At 35.8% G+C, this 18,145-nt stretch overlaps 1 protein-coding gene across 1 annotated transcript; it reads left to right on the top strand.

The window, feature by feature from the left end:
- The first annotated feature begins 415 nt into the window (after nucleotides 1-415).
- ido1 (indoleamine 2,3-dioxygenase 1) lies at nucleotides 416-14,851 on the top strand. Its single transcript, XM_007235224.4, has 10 exons — nucleotides 416-632; nucleotides 2,230-2,325; nucleotides 2,501-2,620; nucleotides 5,499-5,617; nucleotides 5,836-5,850; nucleotides 6,758-6,857; nucleotides 7,777-7,894; nucleotides 8,265-8,316; nucleotides 9,276-9,424; nucleotides 14,257-14,851. Exons 1-10 carry the CDS (start codon nucleotides 540-542, stop codon nucleotides 14,658-14,660), a joined length of 1,266 nt encoding a protein of 421 aa, XP_007235286.3. The 5' UTR covers nucleotides 416-539; the 3' UTR covers nucleotides 14,661-14,851.
- The last annotated feature ends 3,294 nt before the right edge of the window (nucleotides 14,852-18,145 follow it).

Here is an 18,145-nt window from a genome sequence, read left to right as displayed (position 1 = left end):
TAATAATAATAAAACTTGGTTTAATCAATACAAAATTAAGATCAAAAGAAGATAAGATTAATACAACAAAAATTTGTTAAAATTAGCTAAAACTAACTTTTACATAATACAATAAAAATACAAATAAATAAATGAACTAAAAAATATAAAAGCAATAATAATAATACAAATAATAATAGTAATAATAAAAGAAAATCTAAATAAGTTAAAAAGCAATAATACAAAACTATTAAAAAGAAAGTACTTTACTGTATTTTACTGTATTAAATGTGTCAACCAGTGCAGATTTTGTTAATAATTGCATTGAAAAGAGTCAGAAAAGGGTCGATGACTGGTGAAAGGTCTGCTTCCAAGGTCAGTTAAGAGGGAGAAGTGGTTGAGCAACATCGTCAGCTTTTTAGGTGAATAGAAAGTGAGAGGAGGAGAAAAGCACGTAAGAGGAAAACACAGAGTAATAAATAGAGGGACACTTGTTTAATCAGACCATTTCTGGTTTGGTGCTCTAGACTCTCAGGTGCTTCCAGCTGCTCAACATCAGCATGGGAACGAAAGCTGCGGACTCAGAGAGACGCCTGTCTCTGAAGAAATACTACATATCTGAAGAATATGGGTTTGCACTGCCTGAACCTTTGGTAGGTACATGCTTTTGATGCTTTTTTAATTATACTAAGCCTATAATAAGTCTTAAACTGTAATTAAAAACTTGAGGTGTTATGTTGTTGATCTCAGACACACTTTTTGTGATTTATGTGGTTTCAGGCAGTATGACACGCTATATAAAGGTTTCAATTACATTGCATAGATAAAAAAAACTGTTTCTGTTCACGTGTGTTTTGTCTATTTAAAATGATTATAGTATGTCATACAGTGACACTTTTTATACAATTTAAAATTAATGGCTTTTTTAAACCCAAATTCTAAAATAGTCCAGGACTGCAGGACTGTACAGTATTCACTGCTTAATACTGGATGAAACTCTGATGATCTATAAGAACTATAAATTACAGTAGACAAACACTCTCAGACTGGAACTGATCAATAGTGGCCTCTGTAAAAAGGCTTAATGTTTTAGTCACATGCCGCTATAGTCAGATAGGGAAGCAGAGTTTAAAGGGAAATAACAGTGGAGTTTCCCATGAATGTTCTTTAAATCACAACAATGCAGGACATCAGAGCGTTCCTTATGTTTATGTTATTGCAGCAACAATAAGCAGCATTCACAATGGTTCTCAACATGAAATATCTCCAAAATTCTAAGAATGTACATTGCATACAGACAATACAATCCTTACTAATGTTTTCTCATTGAGAATTATTCCATTTACAAGGACCCCTTAAATCTGATACAAGTGCTTTTTTTGGTTGAAGTGTATTGACATTTCTGCAATTCAATTACTGGTTTAACCCCAAAACCACTTACCACTTATTTGAATCATATTAAACAAGTGACAAATGAGAAATGTACAAATAAAAACAGGTTGTGCCACACGTCCTGCCCAAGAACTGGTGTAGCGAAATGTTACGGCCAAGTCTGTTTATTTAACCCTCGTCTGACCTGGGGAAGGCATCCCATTCAGATGTCTGAAGTACAGTTTTTCAGCTCTGTCAGCATAAATGAGGCACAACACAAAGCAGCCAATCAGAATAGGGTTCAGTTTTAAAGGCACAGCAAGTACAGAAACATTCTGTTCAGTTCTAAGGGGTAAACACAGGTGTTAAAATGTTATGTAAAATAGAATTATACAGTTTTTATTCACACACAATAAAAAAAAAGTCCTGACCTGTCCCCAACAGATATTATGTGGATGATTTTAAAACAAAAATCAACAGTGATTTAATACTGTTGCACAACTTAGTTATGGAAATAATTTATGGAATGTGAAGAAAGTGTTGGAACAGATATGTATTTATGAATGGAATGAAAATCTCAAGTTACAAACTGGATATACTCTTTTTTTCCAGCAGGACTTGCCACACTGCCCACACTGCCATTATATGTCTTATATAATGTTATAATTGTCTGGGTTTTCATTGGCTGTAAACCACAATTATCAACAGTAAAAGATATAAATGATTAAAATATATCACTCTGTGTGTAATACATCTATATAATAAATGAGTTTTACATTTTGAACTGAATTACTGAAATAAAGTAACTTTTCAATGATATGACTTTTACATTTTTTGAGATGCACCTGTACTGCATTTTTCATATCTGGCCTCTTACAGAGGGAGCTGCCGCCATACTTCCAGCCATGGATGGACATTGCTGGTCGTGTCAGTGAGCTCATCTCTGAACATTCTCTTCGATCTTCTGTTCATGAGGTAGAGTTCAGTACACCCTAACGTCCAGCTCAAACCTGTAATCCTCCTAAATCATGAGGTGAAAGCCATTCTCTGAAGCCTGTCTTCTGTATGAATGCGGCTACTAAGAAATGATTAACTCTGCTGTTAGCGCAGTGACGAATGATGCCATTTAAAGCCAATCTTCCATCCCCAGCTGCCTCTGCTGGAGACCGACTCTCTGCAGAGCCATCGTGAGCTACGACTGGCTCACCTGGCTCTGAGCATCATTACCATGGGCTACGTGTGGCAGGAGGGCGAGGCTGATCTTGTGAAGGTACTGTATCTGAAAAAGACGGACAATTGTTATACAATATATATATATATATATATATATATATATATATATATATATATATATATATATTTTTTTTTTTTTTTTCACGATACCAGAATTAGAAAAGTACTGAACTGTTTTAAACTACAATTTTTATGCAATCTTCCAATTAAATAATCTCTTCAAAAGGTTCAAATGAATCCTCATACAAAAGTTTGAAATGAATGTTTTCCAATAAATGCAAATTTAGATAAAAATAGATTAGCATTAAGGTTTGGTTAGTTTAGAGTTAGTGTTAGTTAGTTAGTTAGTTAGTTAGTTAGTTAGTTAGTTACTCTCCAAAGTGAAATAATCAAGCCAAAACTGCCGAATGCTATCAGAAAGATAGCACTTAAAATAAATAAAGTCAGTCATGAACTGTGGTACAACAAAATTGTGTTTTTTTTCAATTTAAAAATGTCTTTATGGGACTATTTGTAACAAAAACACAACAAAATTTGGCCAATTCATCTTAAAGTTACCTAAATGTTCACTTAAACCAATTAAATTACTTCAAAGTTGTACATACTGTCTTATACTATTATACAGAATCAGAAAAATTCAGTGTTTTTTCATTATTTCTATATTTATCTTATTGTAGATTAATACTAAAGTCATCTAGACTATGAAGAAAACATATGGAAATATTTATTAAGCAAAAGAATATGTTTTCTATTTTTTAAAGTAGGCATATCTAGCTTAGATGACAACTTTGCACAAATTGGCTAGAGTTTCTCAGAGGCAGAGCCACCTGGAATGACTTTCAGTTAACAGCTGTGCTGAACTCGTCAAGAGTTGATTACTTGAATTTCTTGCTTCTTAATGTGTTTCAGAGCATTAATTGTGAAGTTGTGAAGAGGTAGAATTACAGGTATACAGTGAATAGCCCTATTTGAATTTGTATTTTTCGCACTATGAGGTGCACTTAAAATCCTTAATCCCAAAAATCGTCAGTGTGCCTTTCAATCCGATGCGCCTTATGTTTAAATTTACCGGTCAGGTTGTAAGGAGTAGTAAAGCCACTTTGCTGAAGTGAAGCGTTACACAGGAGTTTCTGTTTAGTTCTTCAGCACCGGACCTGGAGCAGTATTAGCATTATCTGCTAAGTGCTAGCCATTCGGTTGTTCAGAGGTGAGTATATAAGTATATCAGATTGTAGTCTGCTGCTAACCCTGGCTAGTACTGTTGGAGCAGCATTAGCATTACCTGCTAACTGTGCAAGCCATTTTGCTGTTTAGATGTGAGTGTATTGGACTGTAGCCTGCGTGTTTACTGTGTTAAAACAAGCTACGAACCGCTAGCTAATATCACCCTGGCTTACTGTTTCCTCAGTGTAGCGGTTCCTTAGTCTAGCGGTTCCTTACTGAAGCGGTTCCTTAGTGTAGCGCTGAAGAACATTTTAAGACTTTGCAAGTATCCTCAAGTGCAGTCACTGCAAAGAACATTAAAAACATGATGATAAAACTGGCTCTCATCAGAACCGCCCAGGAAAGTTAGAGCAAGAAACTGCAAGTTAACAACACTCCAGATAAGAGCACCTAAATGCTTTGTTTTGGTATTGTTGTAAAAAAGAAAATGAAAGATGGGTTCACACCCACCCCTCATCCGGGGTACAACTCCCCTACGTGTTCGTTTGATAGAGTCGCAGACAGGTGGAGTGAAGTTGGAAGCAAACCAAGTATTTATTACTGAATTCAGGAGAACCAATACATACAAGACAGTTAACAGCCGTCCCAGCATAAGTTCTGACCCCCCTCTGATCTGACTCCATGTTTTATACCCCAAATGACGTGAAACCTGCTGATGAGGCGTTGCTAACGATTAGCTCATGTTAATATGCATAATTTCACGTGTTAGTACGTTTCACAGGTCTGACCGGACCACTAGTGTTTGGCCTTGACTGAGTTCTTCCAGAATGGAACATCGTGGCACTATCTGTGTGTGTGCGTCACCCCCCGCTTTGAAGCAGCGGTTTTAGGGAGGCACTCACACAGAGAAGGAAGCTTTGATCTAAGAGCCTCCTCTGTAGCAATTTAGCCCCGTACCGAGTGTACCAGTCGAAATCACACAGAGTGTACCAGCTGATGATTGATGGCCGTTAGTTAGGGTCATGCAGTGAACGAAATGCTTCAAGCATGAGCTACGCTAGTCACACAATAGATTTCATATGTTATATGCTAATGTGTTAATAACGCGTGGTTAGTACGCCATACAATAGATCCTATGTGTTAGTAAATGCCTTATGTATCATGTGGGTTAATTTGTCATATAATATTGTGTTAGTCACATGCCTGATCAAACAATGTTTTACTATATGTGTAAAGAATATATATTGTGGTTATTGGTTAATCTTCTATATAAATGTATATAAAGTACAATGTGAGTAATATAAATGCGTATCAAATACAATGTGAGTATTTGTTAATGCATATAAAATACAAGGTTTCACACCTTTATGTAATTATAGATACTAAGTTAAGTAATCATAATTGGAAGATATCTGTAAGGTTTCACACAATGATTATGTCATTACAGATGCTAAAGTTAAGTAATCATAATTGAAAGATATTTGTCAATACACCCAAGGTATAATAAACAGTTACTCTTCAGTATTTTGTTTTGTTTAACACTTTTAAGTTTATTACATGATTCCTACTGTGTTTCTTCATAGTCTGGATAAGTTGGATAACTGGATAATATCTTCTTAAATGATGATGGCATAATCCTGTAGGAGTTTAGTTTTTACTGATTGTAAAATCATTAAAGCATAAAATGTTACATAATTAAATAAAATAAGTCTACTAGTTTTTGTGTGTGTTTGTGTGCTTCTCTGTGTTAGGTTCTCCCTCAAAACCTGGCAATCCCATTTTGGGAGGTCTCACAAAAGCTGGGTTTGCCCCCTATTCTCACTCATGCTGATGGTGTTTTAGCCAACTGGAGGAAAACAGACCCGGATGGGTATGTAATTGATTACATTAAAACAATAATTAATGGATTAAAAAATTAAAACATGACTCCAAGTCTATAAACAGCCCTGCTATTAGAAACATTTCAAATAAAATGAGCAGTAAGTGTATGTTAAATAGTGATGAGATTTTTTTTTGTATTTTTAATTAGTACAACAAACATTAACATTTTTTTTGTTTGTTTTATGCACGGACTCCTGGTGTTTCCAGATCAATGGATATTGAGTAAGTTTTAACTTTAATTATAATAGGGAAAAATAATTATGGGCTATAATGCAAAGTGACCAGTAGATGGAGCCATCTTATTACCGTAACACCACCATGAGACCCTTATCATTACAATACACTTTCCAGAATGCAGCATCATGTCCTGTCTGTACAGCCATCTGAAAAAATTGGGAACTCCTGATCTTATTGTGCAATACCAGTCAAAAATTTTGGACACAATTTTATCTCTTTATTCAATCTATTTTCTACATTGTAGATTAATATTAAAGACATTTCAATAATAAAGTAGTAAACTGTAAACAAAAAAGTGTATATCCTCCACTATCCCCTGGCCTAACACTGATCTGATCAACTAAAATGGGTGATTTGGGATGATCTGGAGCTTCATAGCTTGAAGGAAAAACAGGAACTATTGTTCAGCACCTCCAGAAACTCCTTCAAGACGCTGGGAAAACTATTCAATATGAAGACAGTGAGATTAAAATACCAATAAGTGTGCAGATCTGTCCTCAAAGCTAAATGTAAATAAGAAATATAAACATATTCTGCTTTGTTTAGCATGCCTTCAATATTTACAATGTGAAAAATTATAAAAAAAGAAACAAGAAGAGGTGTGTCCAAACTTTTCACTGGTACAGTATATGTTTTTGATTTCCTAAGTAGGAATGTTTGCCCACAACATTTGCATGGTTAATAATTTTGAGTTCAGAACTTCGTTAGCAGCCTACATACAGTAACACATAACACACACTATACGTACTGTACATTAAGGTTCATTACTTCTGGTACCTGCAGGTCAAGTCCATTATACTCTAGTGACTCGTCCCTCTTTAAGCACATGATTCTTAACTAACACAGCTTAGTTAAAAGTCATTAACAGTGTTTGTGTGTTGTGTCCTGTCAGGAATTTGGAGCTGCTGTTTTCACTGCCTGGTGGAAAAAGTGTGAGAGGCTTTTTCCTGGTCACTCTCCTGGTGGAACTTGCCGCTGTTCCGGGATTGAAGGTCCAGCACCTTAAAAACACCTGTAGAATTATGTTAGCTACCTCTAGAATGGGAAAGAAACACAAGTTTGTTAATCTTTAGTCTGATATAGATATCCCACCAGGGGTGGACTCTTATCAATTAAAAATGCACCCACTGCACAACATGAAGTTCTACCAGCATGCAAAAAGCTTGGCTGTGCCATTTATTATGAATTAGTCTTCATTTTTGTTTAAAATTACTAATACTAATAATTATGTTGTTAGCCTAATGTACTATTTACAGCTACAAAGAAAGCTTGTTGTATTACCTCCTCACACACTTCATCACAGCATCAGGGTTACAGCTCAGGCTGCATTAAACACCCGACCATCTAAACATTCTAAAGGAGGTGTGGCTAAAACTGAAAACTTTTGTTTAACACCTGGAACAAAATATGTTTTTTAATTAACCAGTTACTTTATCGTTTTACAATCCAATCCAGTTGATTCTATCATTAGGGCACCTGTAGGCCAACATATCACATTGGATGACAGGTGTATATTGCCAATTAGCAAGCGTGCTTGGAGGAAAGTTCAGCGACTTGGTTCTGATACATCAGATCACAGATGTCTTGTGAAAAAGCAAGGCCATTGGGCTCTCCCAGAGCTCTGGCAGCTGATGGCAAGCTGCATACCAAGGATTCGAACCGCGGATCTCCCGATCTTAGTGTCAGCGCTTTAGATCGCTTTAGAACTACTCAGTGACCCAGAATACTTTTAAATAATAAAAAAGCACTGAATTCAAGGTGTGTCCAAACTTTTGACTAGTACTGTATATGTATTGGAAGATGATCTACATTTGAGATAAGTGGAAAGTGATTATTAGTTCAATGTTTAAGCAAACTATTGCTTTAAGCTTACTAAACTCACGCACTGAAGAAGGTGTTTTTATATTTAAGGCTATCCCTGAAGCAATCGGCGGTGTCTATGATGGTGATGTCTCTGTGGTGAACAAAGCTTTGGATGTGATCAGTCAAGCCCTAGACAGCATGAAGGAGGCTCTGAAACTAATGCATGGTAAAGCAGTGCTCATTGATAGGATGCTACGTGTGCAACAAATTTAGTCGTGCAATTTCCTTATTCTGAATATTCCACAGACAAATGTCAGTGATATTATAACAAAGTGTAAGCGACTGAAGTGTAAGCTTTACTTACTTTACATTTCATTACATACTGAACATGGAATCTGTAGAGAAAACTTTCTGGTTCTGAGTTGGGTAACTGATACAGGCACCGCATGTGCATGTTATCTAGGTAGCTGAAAAAGGCTGTGCCCTGAAACGAGTGCTAAAATTTCTCATTTTATACACTGTGTTCATATTTTTAAAAGCATTTGATGCATTTTAAGGTAAAAACGACTTAATACTTCTCAACTTCTCTATTGCAGATTATGTTGATCCATCTATATTCTATGGTGTTATGAGGATATTTCTATCAGGGTATGTATGCTCTTATTTCACCTTGATTTGAATGCATTTTAGGGTCATAACTAAAAGATAACTGCTGTTTGGTTGCTAGCTTAGCCTTATTCTCTGATTATGCCTGGTCCAGGCTATAGAAATTGAAACTGACATTGAAAATGTAAGACACCCCATGCATAATAACATTTAGTTAGTACATTCCTTTCGTATGTTTCGAAACAAGCAAGGTGTACTTATCCCATCAGTTCGAAAGCAAAGACATGCTGACACGCCCTAAAAAAGGGCCTTTTCTGTTACTAAGGGAAACTTACCTTATAGACCATGGAAGAGTAATCGTGAGGGCTTTTGAAGATAGAGGCATCTGACTGTGGGCGGGGCTAATGACAACTTTGATAAAGTACAGTAAAAAGTTACTGGTGCGTCAACATATGCTAATACTGTATATTGAGTAAAGCATTGTTATTCATAGAATTAACATTATTTAACAAAAAACTGTTTGAATTACAGTGCGAACTGTGAACTTTAAGAACTTAGCGCACTCATTTACTTACCAGCCTTAAGCTATATACCATATTTGCACTATTGTTATACGGGTTCTATTTATACTGTCATTCCATCTCAATCACCATCAATATTGCACTATTGTCTTTCGTCTTACGTATGTTTATTGTGTTCTTGTTGTATTGTACATATAGTGTCTCCCACTCTTTTAGATTGTATATCTTATTTCTTTTTATTTATATTTATATATTTTATTTCACCCCCACCACTACTGCACCTTGTTTCTGTCTTATGTATGTATATTTGTGTCCCTGCTTTATTGTACACATAGTGTCTCCCATTATCTCTTTTATTATATCTATTGTCTGTACTTGCTGTATAATTTGGGAAGGAGAGTAACGTAATTTCCTTTCTGTATGTCCTGTACATATGCAGTATTGACAATAAAACGACTTGACTTGACTTGTTTGTTTCAGGTGGAAGGACAATCCGTCAATGCCAGATGGACTGGTGTATGAGGGGGTTCAGGCCGAGCCAATGGAGTTTTCTGGTGGCAGTGCAGCTCAGAGTAGCCTGTTACACTGCCTCGATGAGTTACTGGGGATCAAACATGAGGAAAAGAGTGGTAAGAGAGGGTCTACTATTGTGCTACTATCTGTAATAATGTGTACTACTTTTCTACTTTTCATCTCTTTCATCAGATGTTTTATAGATTTCGAGGTCTTGATTTTGATTTATTGTTGAGCATGGAGGCATACAGGTTCTGTCTGTCTCACACATACACATACAGCTGGGCCTATAGATTCAGATTCATTCTTGTAGGCTGGCAAAACTGGCATCCTGACCAAATCTGGTGAATAGAGAGACCAATGAAGTGTCGTGGTAGAGACATTTCTAAGAAACCCTTGCTGTATGTGGATGACCATTATCCTGCTGAAAATGCCATGAGTGGCTGCAGAATGGTCTCCACATAACGCTGAGCTGTTATTGTACCTCACATCAGTACTAGGAATGAATACCTGTGGTATGGAATTGCTCCCCAGATCATCAAAACAGCAGTCGGGGCAGTGTATCAATTCATAAACATAATTCCTCTATCTAACTAACTAACTAAACCTAACTGTTGGCGATTTCCAAAGAGATCCTGGGTAGACGTAGACATGTGCAGGTACTTAACATAAAGTTTATAAGCAAATTGGTAAAATTTGCAAGAGTTACGTGGGACAGACATGGTAAATAGGGCAGCAAGATACAACATAGCAGAGAAAACTGGCTAAGAGGTCATAAACAGGAAAAAAAGGGAGACAGGAAATGGCAATCTTCACGTCACATGAGCCGGAGCACTGAAGCGTCACGTGATCCGGTATGTCCAGGAGGTTAGTCACAGGTGCATTCTGGGAAATAGGGTCTTTTGAACGAAAACTAGAGTCCGTGGCAGGCAGGCAGTCAGCGACAAGGCTGACACATACTGTATATAGTCTGAAAGTGCAGGTGCATCTCAAAAAATTTGAATATCATTAAAAAGTTACTTTATTTCAGTAATTTAGTTGAACATGTGAAACTTATACTATATAGATGTATTACATATTAAGACCAATTAGTACTTTCTGCAGTGTGTGCAGTGTGCTAAGTCCTGCTGGATGAAAATGAAATCCGCATTCCCATAAAAGTTGTCAGCAGAGGGAAGCAAAAAAGTGCTGTAAAATTTTCTGGTAAAACACTGCACTGAATTTGGACTTGATAAAACACAGAGGATCAACACCAGCAGCACTTCATGCTTCCCTCTGCTGGCAACTTGGAGACAAAGATGCAGATTTCATTTTCCCGCAGGACTTGGCACACTGCCCACACTTCCAAACGTACCAATTATTCATATATAATATTTAAATTTTCTGACACATTTTGATTTTTGGGTTTTTATTGTTTGTAAGCCATAACCATCAACGATAAAAGAAATACGTTTTAAATTTTGAACTGAATTATTGAAGTAAAGTAACTTTTCAATGATATTCTAATTATTTAGATGCATCTGTACCTCAGCAAATCAGGTTTCATTTCCTGTTCATGACATCACTTGACACAAAGATGACGATGGATGGCCCATGGCAAAAATTTCATTAAATTCTCTATACTGTATAAAGTCCAGAGGTGGAAAAAGTACTGAAAAATTGTAATTGAGTAAAAGTACCTTTACTTTGCTAAAATTCTACTCAAGTAAAAATAAAAGTATCCATCTAAAAATCTACTCGAGTAAAAGAAAAAAAGTACTCAATTTAAAATGTACTTTGAGTAAAAGTTACATAGTTATAAGTTTTTAATGAACTATTATTCCACATTATAATTTGGACCTTTCAGGCAGTATATGGCATAGGTTTGTATGATCCATTTTTTTCTTTACTATTAAAAGGTTTTGGTAATATAGGTGACTATAAATGGTAAATTTATAATTATTATTATTTTTTAACTTGCCATTTAACTGCTATTTACATGTTTTTTAACATTTAAGGAGATTGTTTAATGATAAAAGTACTAACACATGCTTTCACAGGTTTGATTTGGAAGTTTTGAAAGCTGACAGCTCTGTCCGGCGGGGCACATTTTGTATTGCATGAGGACGTTATTGCCTCGTTATTCCACGAGCGAGCATCCGTGCCAATTTTTTTTTAATTCAGACAATTTGTTTTTTTCCCCCAGCATTTTATTTTTTACTCAGTAATTGGGAGTACTTGAGTAAAAGTAAAATTACCTATTTTAAAAACTACTTTAAAAATTACAAATTACTCATAAAATCTACTCAATTACAATAACTGTACAATAAATGTAATTAATTACTTTCCACCTCTGATAAAGTCTTAACGTATATGGCCTCGTTGGTTGACCCAGAACAGCTGACTGCTCTGTTAGAAGCACAAAAGAATGGTAAAAGAATTTCATATTGATGAATGTGTAACTCTAAATAACACATCAAGCTCACAAAAAGCTGTGTCAGTGTGCTCAACATGTGTCTTACAGATGCAGAACTGCCAAACAAGAACTTAAAACCATCAAATGAGACACCCGCCGTAATTACAGTGTCATAACACTTTTTATTTACCGTCTCATTTTGTCATATGAGAGTGAAAAGTGGATGTGAATGTGTTTACTACAATAAGTCGGATAAGGCACATCCTTTTCAACAAGCTATAAAAGCAAGGGAAAGTATGTGAACTGTGTATGGAATTTAGATAGAACTGTGTTAAATATATCTGTGTATATAGCACAAAATTACGCATATAATTATAGTTGGGTAGCTGTTTAAATGCTTTCATGCCGAAAAAAAAAACACTCTGGTTCAAGTTGCTTCCTTAAATCCAAGTATTGCTAACAATATCACAGCAAATGCAGAACTCGTACCTACCCTGTAAGATTTAATACCTAGATGCAGTGAGTGATTGAGTGAGTGAGTGGGAATGATTTCCAAGCCAGGTGACATGATTTGCAGTGGTTGAATATGATAAAATGTGTTACATCAAAACAGTTCTTGGCATTAAAAGCAAAAAGATATCAAAAGATATCAAAATATTTCAAGTGCTAATGTAACATACAGTTCTTTCCACTCTAAGGAATTGGAACAGCAAGACCGACCAATTCTTTTTTCTTTGCTAAGAAACTGAAGACATTTGGATTTACGATCAAAAGATGGATATGAGACAATAGATCAAAATGTTGGCTTTTGTTTACAATATTAAGCAACACAGAGGATGATACTCATGGGTTTCAAGGGTTTCACTCTTTGTCATCAGTCTTTTAAGTTAGCAAAAGTTTATTAAAAAACTTTTTTTAAAGAACAGTTTTTCCAGTAATCTCAGTTACCTTCAGTTAATAAATGTATCAAGTTATCATTGTTAGCAGTTTCCCAGGTTACCATTGCTAGCTATGACCCGGTACTTTGCACATTCAAACATCATGGAAATGTGTCCCTAGACAGAAGTTGAGCAGTACTGTGTGTACGATTTAATTCGATGATTTAATGAGACAAACCTACAATAGATAGAAGTGCTAATAAACTATGCAAAACTCCTTCTTTTACTACTGTTCCTGTGAAGTGCAGCCATATTGGATTCTGAACTGGGTTGACGAGACTTTCTCCATGTTTTGAATATGAAATCCAACCTGTAGGAGCATTTCAGTTAAAAGTTCCAACTTGGAACTTGGAAGTCCAGAACCAGACTAGATACATTACCGGTCAAACGTTTTAGAACACCCCATTTTTTCCCCTTTATTTTTGCCATTTAATCTCTTAAGTCTAGTCAATAACAAGTAATGTTACAAATTGCAGTAAAATTGTAAAAAAAAATGCAGTAAACTTTATGCAGTAAAATGTCTGAACTAAAAACTGGAAAAAGTAATTTTAGTATTGTTAAAAATTGGTATACTGTAAAAGCCGAAGTGCAATATAGGCTATGCTACTGTTAGCAAATTGACTCTCGCGACTTTTCCTGGTATACTGTAAAACCAGCCATGTCACACTATTTACAGTACATAATGCTATTTGTGTATTTGAAGTTTCCATCTAACATCTTTCTGTGTAAATATATAATGTTATATAACGTATAGAACAACTGTGGCTTATTGTCAGGTATGGCCTGTATATGTAAAAAAAAAAAAACTTTTTAAAATTAGTGGGTGTGGCTCACATTCAGGTGTGCTCAATAGCCCGGAAATTACTGTAACGAAAATAAAAAAATAAACTCAGCTTTGGAAATGGATACAAAAAAAAAAGTCAATTTACAAAATCCTTGTCTGTAGTAATGCAGTGCTGCACTCTTTAAAGCACTCTCTACTGCATCATTTACATTCATCATAATAACTAGAAAAAGACACAGAAACACAGAGAACTCTGTAACTATTACAAGTATTAGTTTTTTTTTTCAGAGAAACTACAGATGAAGCCAGAGGGCACTGAGTACTGTTTCATACAACTTTAAATGGCTCCTGGAAACTGGAGATAACTGGTACAGGAAGAGTCAGGTCTGGCTGACCCACATGGCAACATCGCCTTTAGCTCAGCTTAACACGGAACTAAGTCTCAGTTTCAGCAGTGAAAAGAATAATTAGAGGTCTGACAGGTGAAATGCAGTAATCCCCCTGATAAGAAATAAACAGCTTGCCTGGATCCTACAGCATTCCTACTAAAAATAGGGGTGTTCTAAACTTTTAAGAGTTCAGAAATCAATATTTGGTGGAATAACCCTGGTTTTTAATCACAGTTTTATGCATCTTGGCATGTTCTCCTCCACCAGTCTTACACACTGCTTTTGGATAACTTTATTTCATTTCTGGTGCAAAAATTCAAGCAGTTCAGTTTGGTTTGATGGCTTGTGATCATCCATTTTCCCCTTGATTATATACCAGAGGTTTTCAAATTGGTGAACTAATTTTTTTAATACGTATTCTCTATGTTCTCTATGTGTCCAGGTGCTTTCCTGACTCGAATGCGAGGCTACATGCCTCCTTTTCACAAACGCTTCATTGAACACATCTCCCGCTCGCCTTCCCTGCGAGACTTTGTGCTGAAACAAGGGGACGAGTCTCTAACAGAAGCATTTGAGGGTTGTGTGGATCGTCTGGTGGCGTTCAGGAACTTCCATATTAACGTCGTCTCGCGCTTCATCACCATCCCGGCGGCCCGTGCCAGACAGCTCCGAGCCAACGGACCAGAATCTGGAAAAGAACCCGACCTGGTGGGTAAAGCACCGACCGCACTGGAGGAGCGAGGAACCGGCGGCTCGGGAATCATGAGCTTCCTGAAGGAAGTACGGAACCAAACCAAGAACGTTTTAAAAACACCAAGTACTACAAAGAACGGTAATGACCATTGAGGACACAGTCTGAAGGGTCATCCAGCATCACTGCTATTCACTAACAAAACCTAAGAGACGTTACTATATTATTATAGGGATATGATGCAATATATCTTCAAGCAGATGTGCAATTATTTTCATTTTATTGTATAACTGTACGAAGACAAGTATTCATTTAATGATGAAGCTAGTGTTGACAGAATTTTAGATATTACGATAAAAAAATATATAGTAATTATTTGTCCTTTATCTGTGGGAAACACACTGATTGCACTGACAATGAAATGGCACTTTTAATTTACATGATTCAAATATTACAAGTGATTACAAATAAATAATATATATAACACCAACACAGTTGCTTTTTTTAAGTTCTAATACATTTCTGACCTGCTTTCAGGCCTTTCCTCTCTCCTTGCTGTTTCTAGAGACTCCCAGAATGCACCTCTCTCTGACACTTTTGTCATTGGCATTTAGCAATTGTTTTAAACTGTTCTGTAGAGTCGTCCAACTTCAATTTAGACGGAATATGGACGTAATTTGGACTAACGCGTGTGCGTCTATATTTTGGACGCAGCGCGTTCACTCAGTGGATGCAGTGTTTTCTGATAAATTTGGACGTACTTTAGTGGATATTTAGACGCAATCGCAGTGGGACAGGGCCTTTATATACATGCTGAGGGTAAGAAACATCTGGGACTGGTAACAAGGGGGTGGGGTAACAAAAAAGACAAGTGGAAACTCTAATGTGGCTAGGGCAGAGACAGGACAATAACACAACAGGACCATGTGCTAGTGGAGCACATGGAGAGGAAAACAAGACAGGAACAGAGGACAGGAGCAGAAGGGACCAAAAAAAATAAAAAAAACACAAGACAAATGGATAAGGTGTGATGTTCGGCACCTGATCGTAAAATTTTAAATAGTTCTCTTTTAGCAATAAAAGTGTTACTGCTTGTGAAATCTCAAGATCACATTAAAATAAAGCCAAATTAGACAAAATATTGTAAGAAGTAACATTTTTTTTACTTTTAAGCAGTGAAAGTGCATATGTAGCTTGTAGCTCCAGTGCAAACATAAAGGCACCATATCCTCATATTCTGTCTATTTGCCTGTATTTGAGGTAAGCGGGAACATAGTGTATATCTGAACCATTACTTTAAAGTAAATTTCTCACGACCCAATTTACCCAAAATCACTCTGTAAATTCCTCCGATTTGGTCACGCATTACTGATTCACATCAACTGCATGTATTAAAAAAAAAGAAAACTTTGTGTTAAGTGTTATAGACATGTTTTGAGCTTAAATTGCCATGATTTCAGTCCAAACCATAATCTGAACCATCAAGATTAGTTTCCATTACCCGTAACCACTGATCTTTTCATGTGAACGACATGCGAATGCAAAATATGCCACCATAACTCACTGTGGCCAATTTTATTTCAACCACAGGCCTCAAATCCTCGATGGCATTTGGCCACATTGGGACAGATCTGATGTTAGAAAGCTAATGTGAAAACAGCATTAAATACAGCTTATTCCACCTTTCAGTTACAAGCAGACAAAAATAAAGATGCAGCTACAGTGTGTTGGATATACCCGTTTTTCACATATACAGGTCTGTAAAAAATTAATAGACCACTTCAGTTTCTAAATCAGTTTCTCTGATTTTGCTATTTATAGGTATAAGTTTGAGTAAAATTAACATTTTATTCTATAAACTACGAACAACATTTCTCCCAAATTCCAAAAATATTGTAATTTAGAGCATTTATTTGCAGAAAATGAGAAATGGCTGAAATAACAAAAAAGATACAGAACTCAATATTTGGTGGAATAACCCTGTTTTTTTTATCACAATTTTAATCACAGTTTTCATGCAAGGAGCATGTTCTCCTCCACCAGTCTTACACACTGCTTTTGGATAACTTTATGCCTTTACTCCTGGTGCAAAGAAATCAAGCAGTTCAGCTTGGTTTGATGGCTTGTGATCATCTTTCTCTTGATTATATTCCAGAGTTTTACAATTTGGTAAAATCAAAGAAAAATTTATAATTTTAAAGTGGTCTTTTATATTTTTTTTACAGAGCTGTATATAAGATTGGATTAAATAATTTTCTGGACATTCCTAGTCCTTCTTAGGGGCTCCTACATAGGGGCTTCCTAACACATTCATAAGCAGTGAATAAAGTACTTTTAAAGCATAATTTTAATATTTATTAACACATATTGCAACTAGCTGCTTCACCATATAGATGGTCACAGGACGCTGCCTACAGGACAGTGATGGCTGGATATTTCTGGACTATTCTCAGTCCAGCAGTGACATGAAGGTGTTTAATAACTCCAGCAGCAATGCTGTGTCTGATCCACTCATACCAGAAATACACACACACAAACACAGCACCACCCTGTCAGTGTCACTGTGCAGAAAACATTTATGAAAATAGCTAAATGTTTAACAAACAATATACTTAAACTATCAAAGAAAATTATATAACTATTTATAATTTAACAGAAATCATGATATTTAACTACTTGAAAGAATGGCAAATAACCATTTTCAAATGAAACTGTATGAAATGTACTTTACAGTGAATGTTAATATTCCTCACAATTTGCATATAACAATATGGTCAGCCAGAGTATATATAGAAATACATATTGTTACACAATTTTTGTATGAAGCTATGCTGCAAATGTTGTACCCCTGCCAATGGGAAAGAATAAAGAGAGACTGAATTGTGATGTTTTCTCTTGTGCTGCATTGCAGAGAATGAGAAAACACATCAGAGCGCCCCCTTAAGTTCCTCTTAGAAATAACCTCCCCACTGAAAGGACTGACAAGAGCTCCCCCTACTGTCCACTTATACACAAACCATGTTTTTTTATAGTAGCTAAATCCCTTAGGACTCTGATAACAATAAAATTACCATTTCTCACTCAAATAACTTTTATATAAACTTTTATAAATCTCTGCTGTATAAACTAATTAGAGTCTTCTATTCTTCCTGTGCAATGCATGACGTTTTAGCCTTTTTAATATAGTTAACATGAATAAACTAAACAAGTAAACAACATTAACTTAATTAACCTAATTTAATCTTTTTAAACCACACTATCTTTGTATATTTTAACTCTTTTTAACCATTTTTACCCACACCGTGTCTTTTTATATTATTTACCTCTTTTAACTCATGAATGTTATTATATATACCACACAAACACAAAGAAAAGCATGTTATATGGATACTGATCCCAATCTAAGAACAGCCCATATTCATTAAATAAATCTAAGTCTTATCTTCACCCTATTAATTCTAATTATACCCTCTGAAACAACTATCTCTACACTTACAAACTCTAAGAACCTTTACCACAGGTACCACAAGGCCTCTGTGCAGTACCATATAGCTCCACTAGGGGGTGCTAAAGCTTGCTTTATGCATATAGCATTCTCCAGATAGAAGGAAGAACAGAAACAAGCAGTGGTGATGCTCTT

This window comes from Astyanax mexicanus, chromosome 12, assembly GCF_023375975.1.
Source record: "Astyanax mexicanus isolate ESR-SI-001 chromosome 12, AstMex3_surface, whole genome shotgun sequence".
Lineage (NCBI taxonomy): Eukaryota > Metazoa > Chordata > Actinopteri > Characiformes > Acestrorhamphidae > Astyanax > Astyanax mexicanus.
This window is presented reverse-complemented; position numbering and strand designations above follow the sequence as displayed.

Bases quoted from the DNA above. Each gene is read 5' to 3' on its own strand.
- ido1 (XM_007235224.4), top strand. From the start codon at position 540: ATGGGAACGAAAGCTGCGGACTCAGAGAGACGCCTGTCTCTGAAGAAA. The intron at 2,621-5,498 runs GTACTGTATCTG...TCTCTGTGTTAG, and splicing joins GCGAGGCTGATCTTGTGAAG to GTTCTCCCTCAAAACCTGGC. The intron at 8,317-9,275 runs GTATGTATGCTC...TGTTTGTTTCAG, and splicing joins ATGAGGATATTTCTATCAGG to GTGGAAGGACAATCCGTCAA.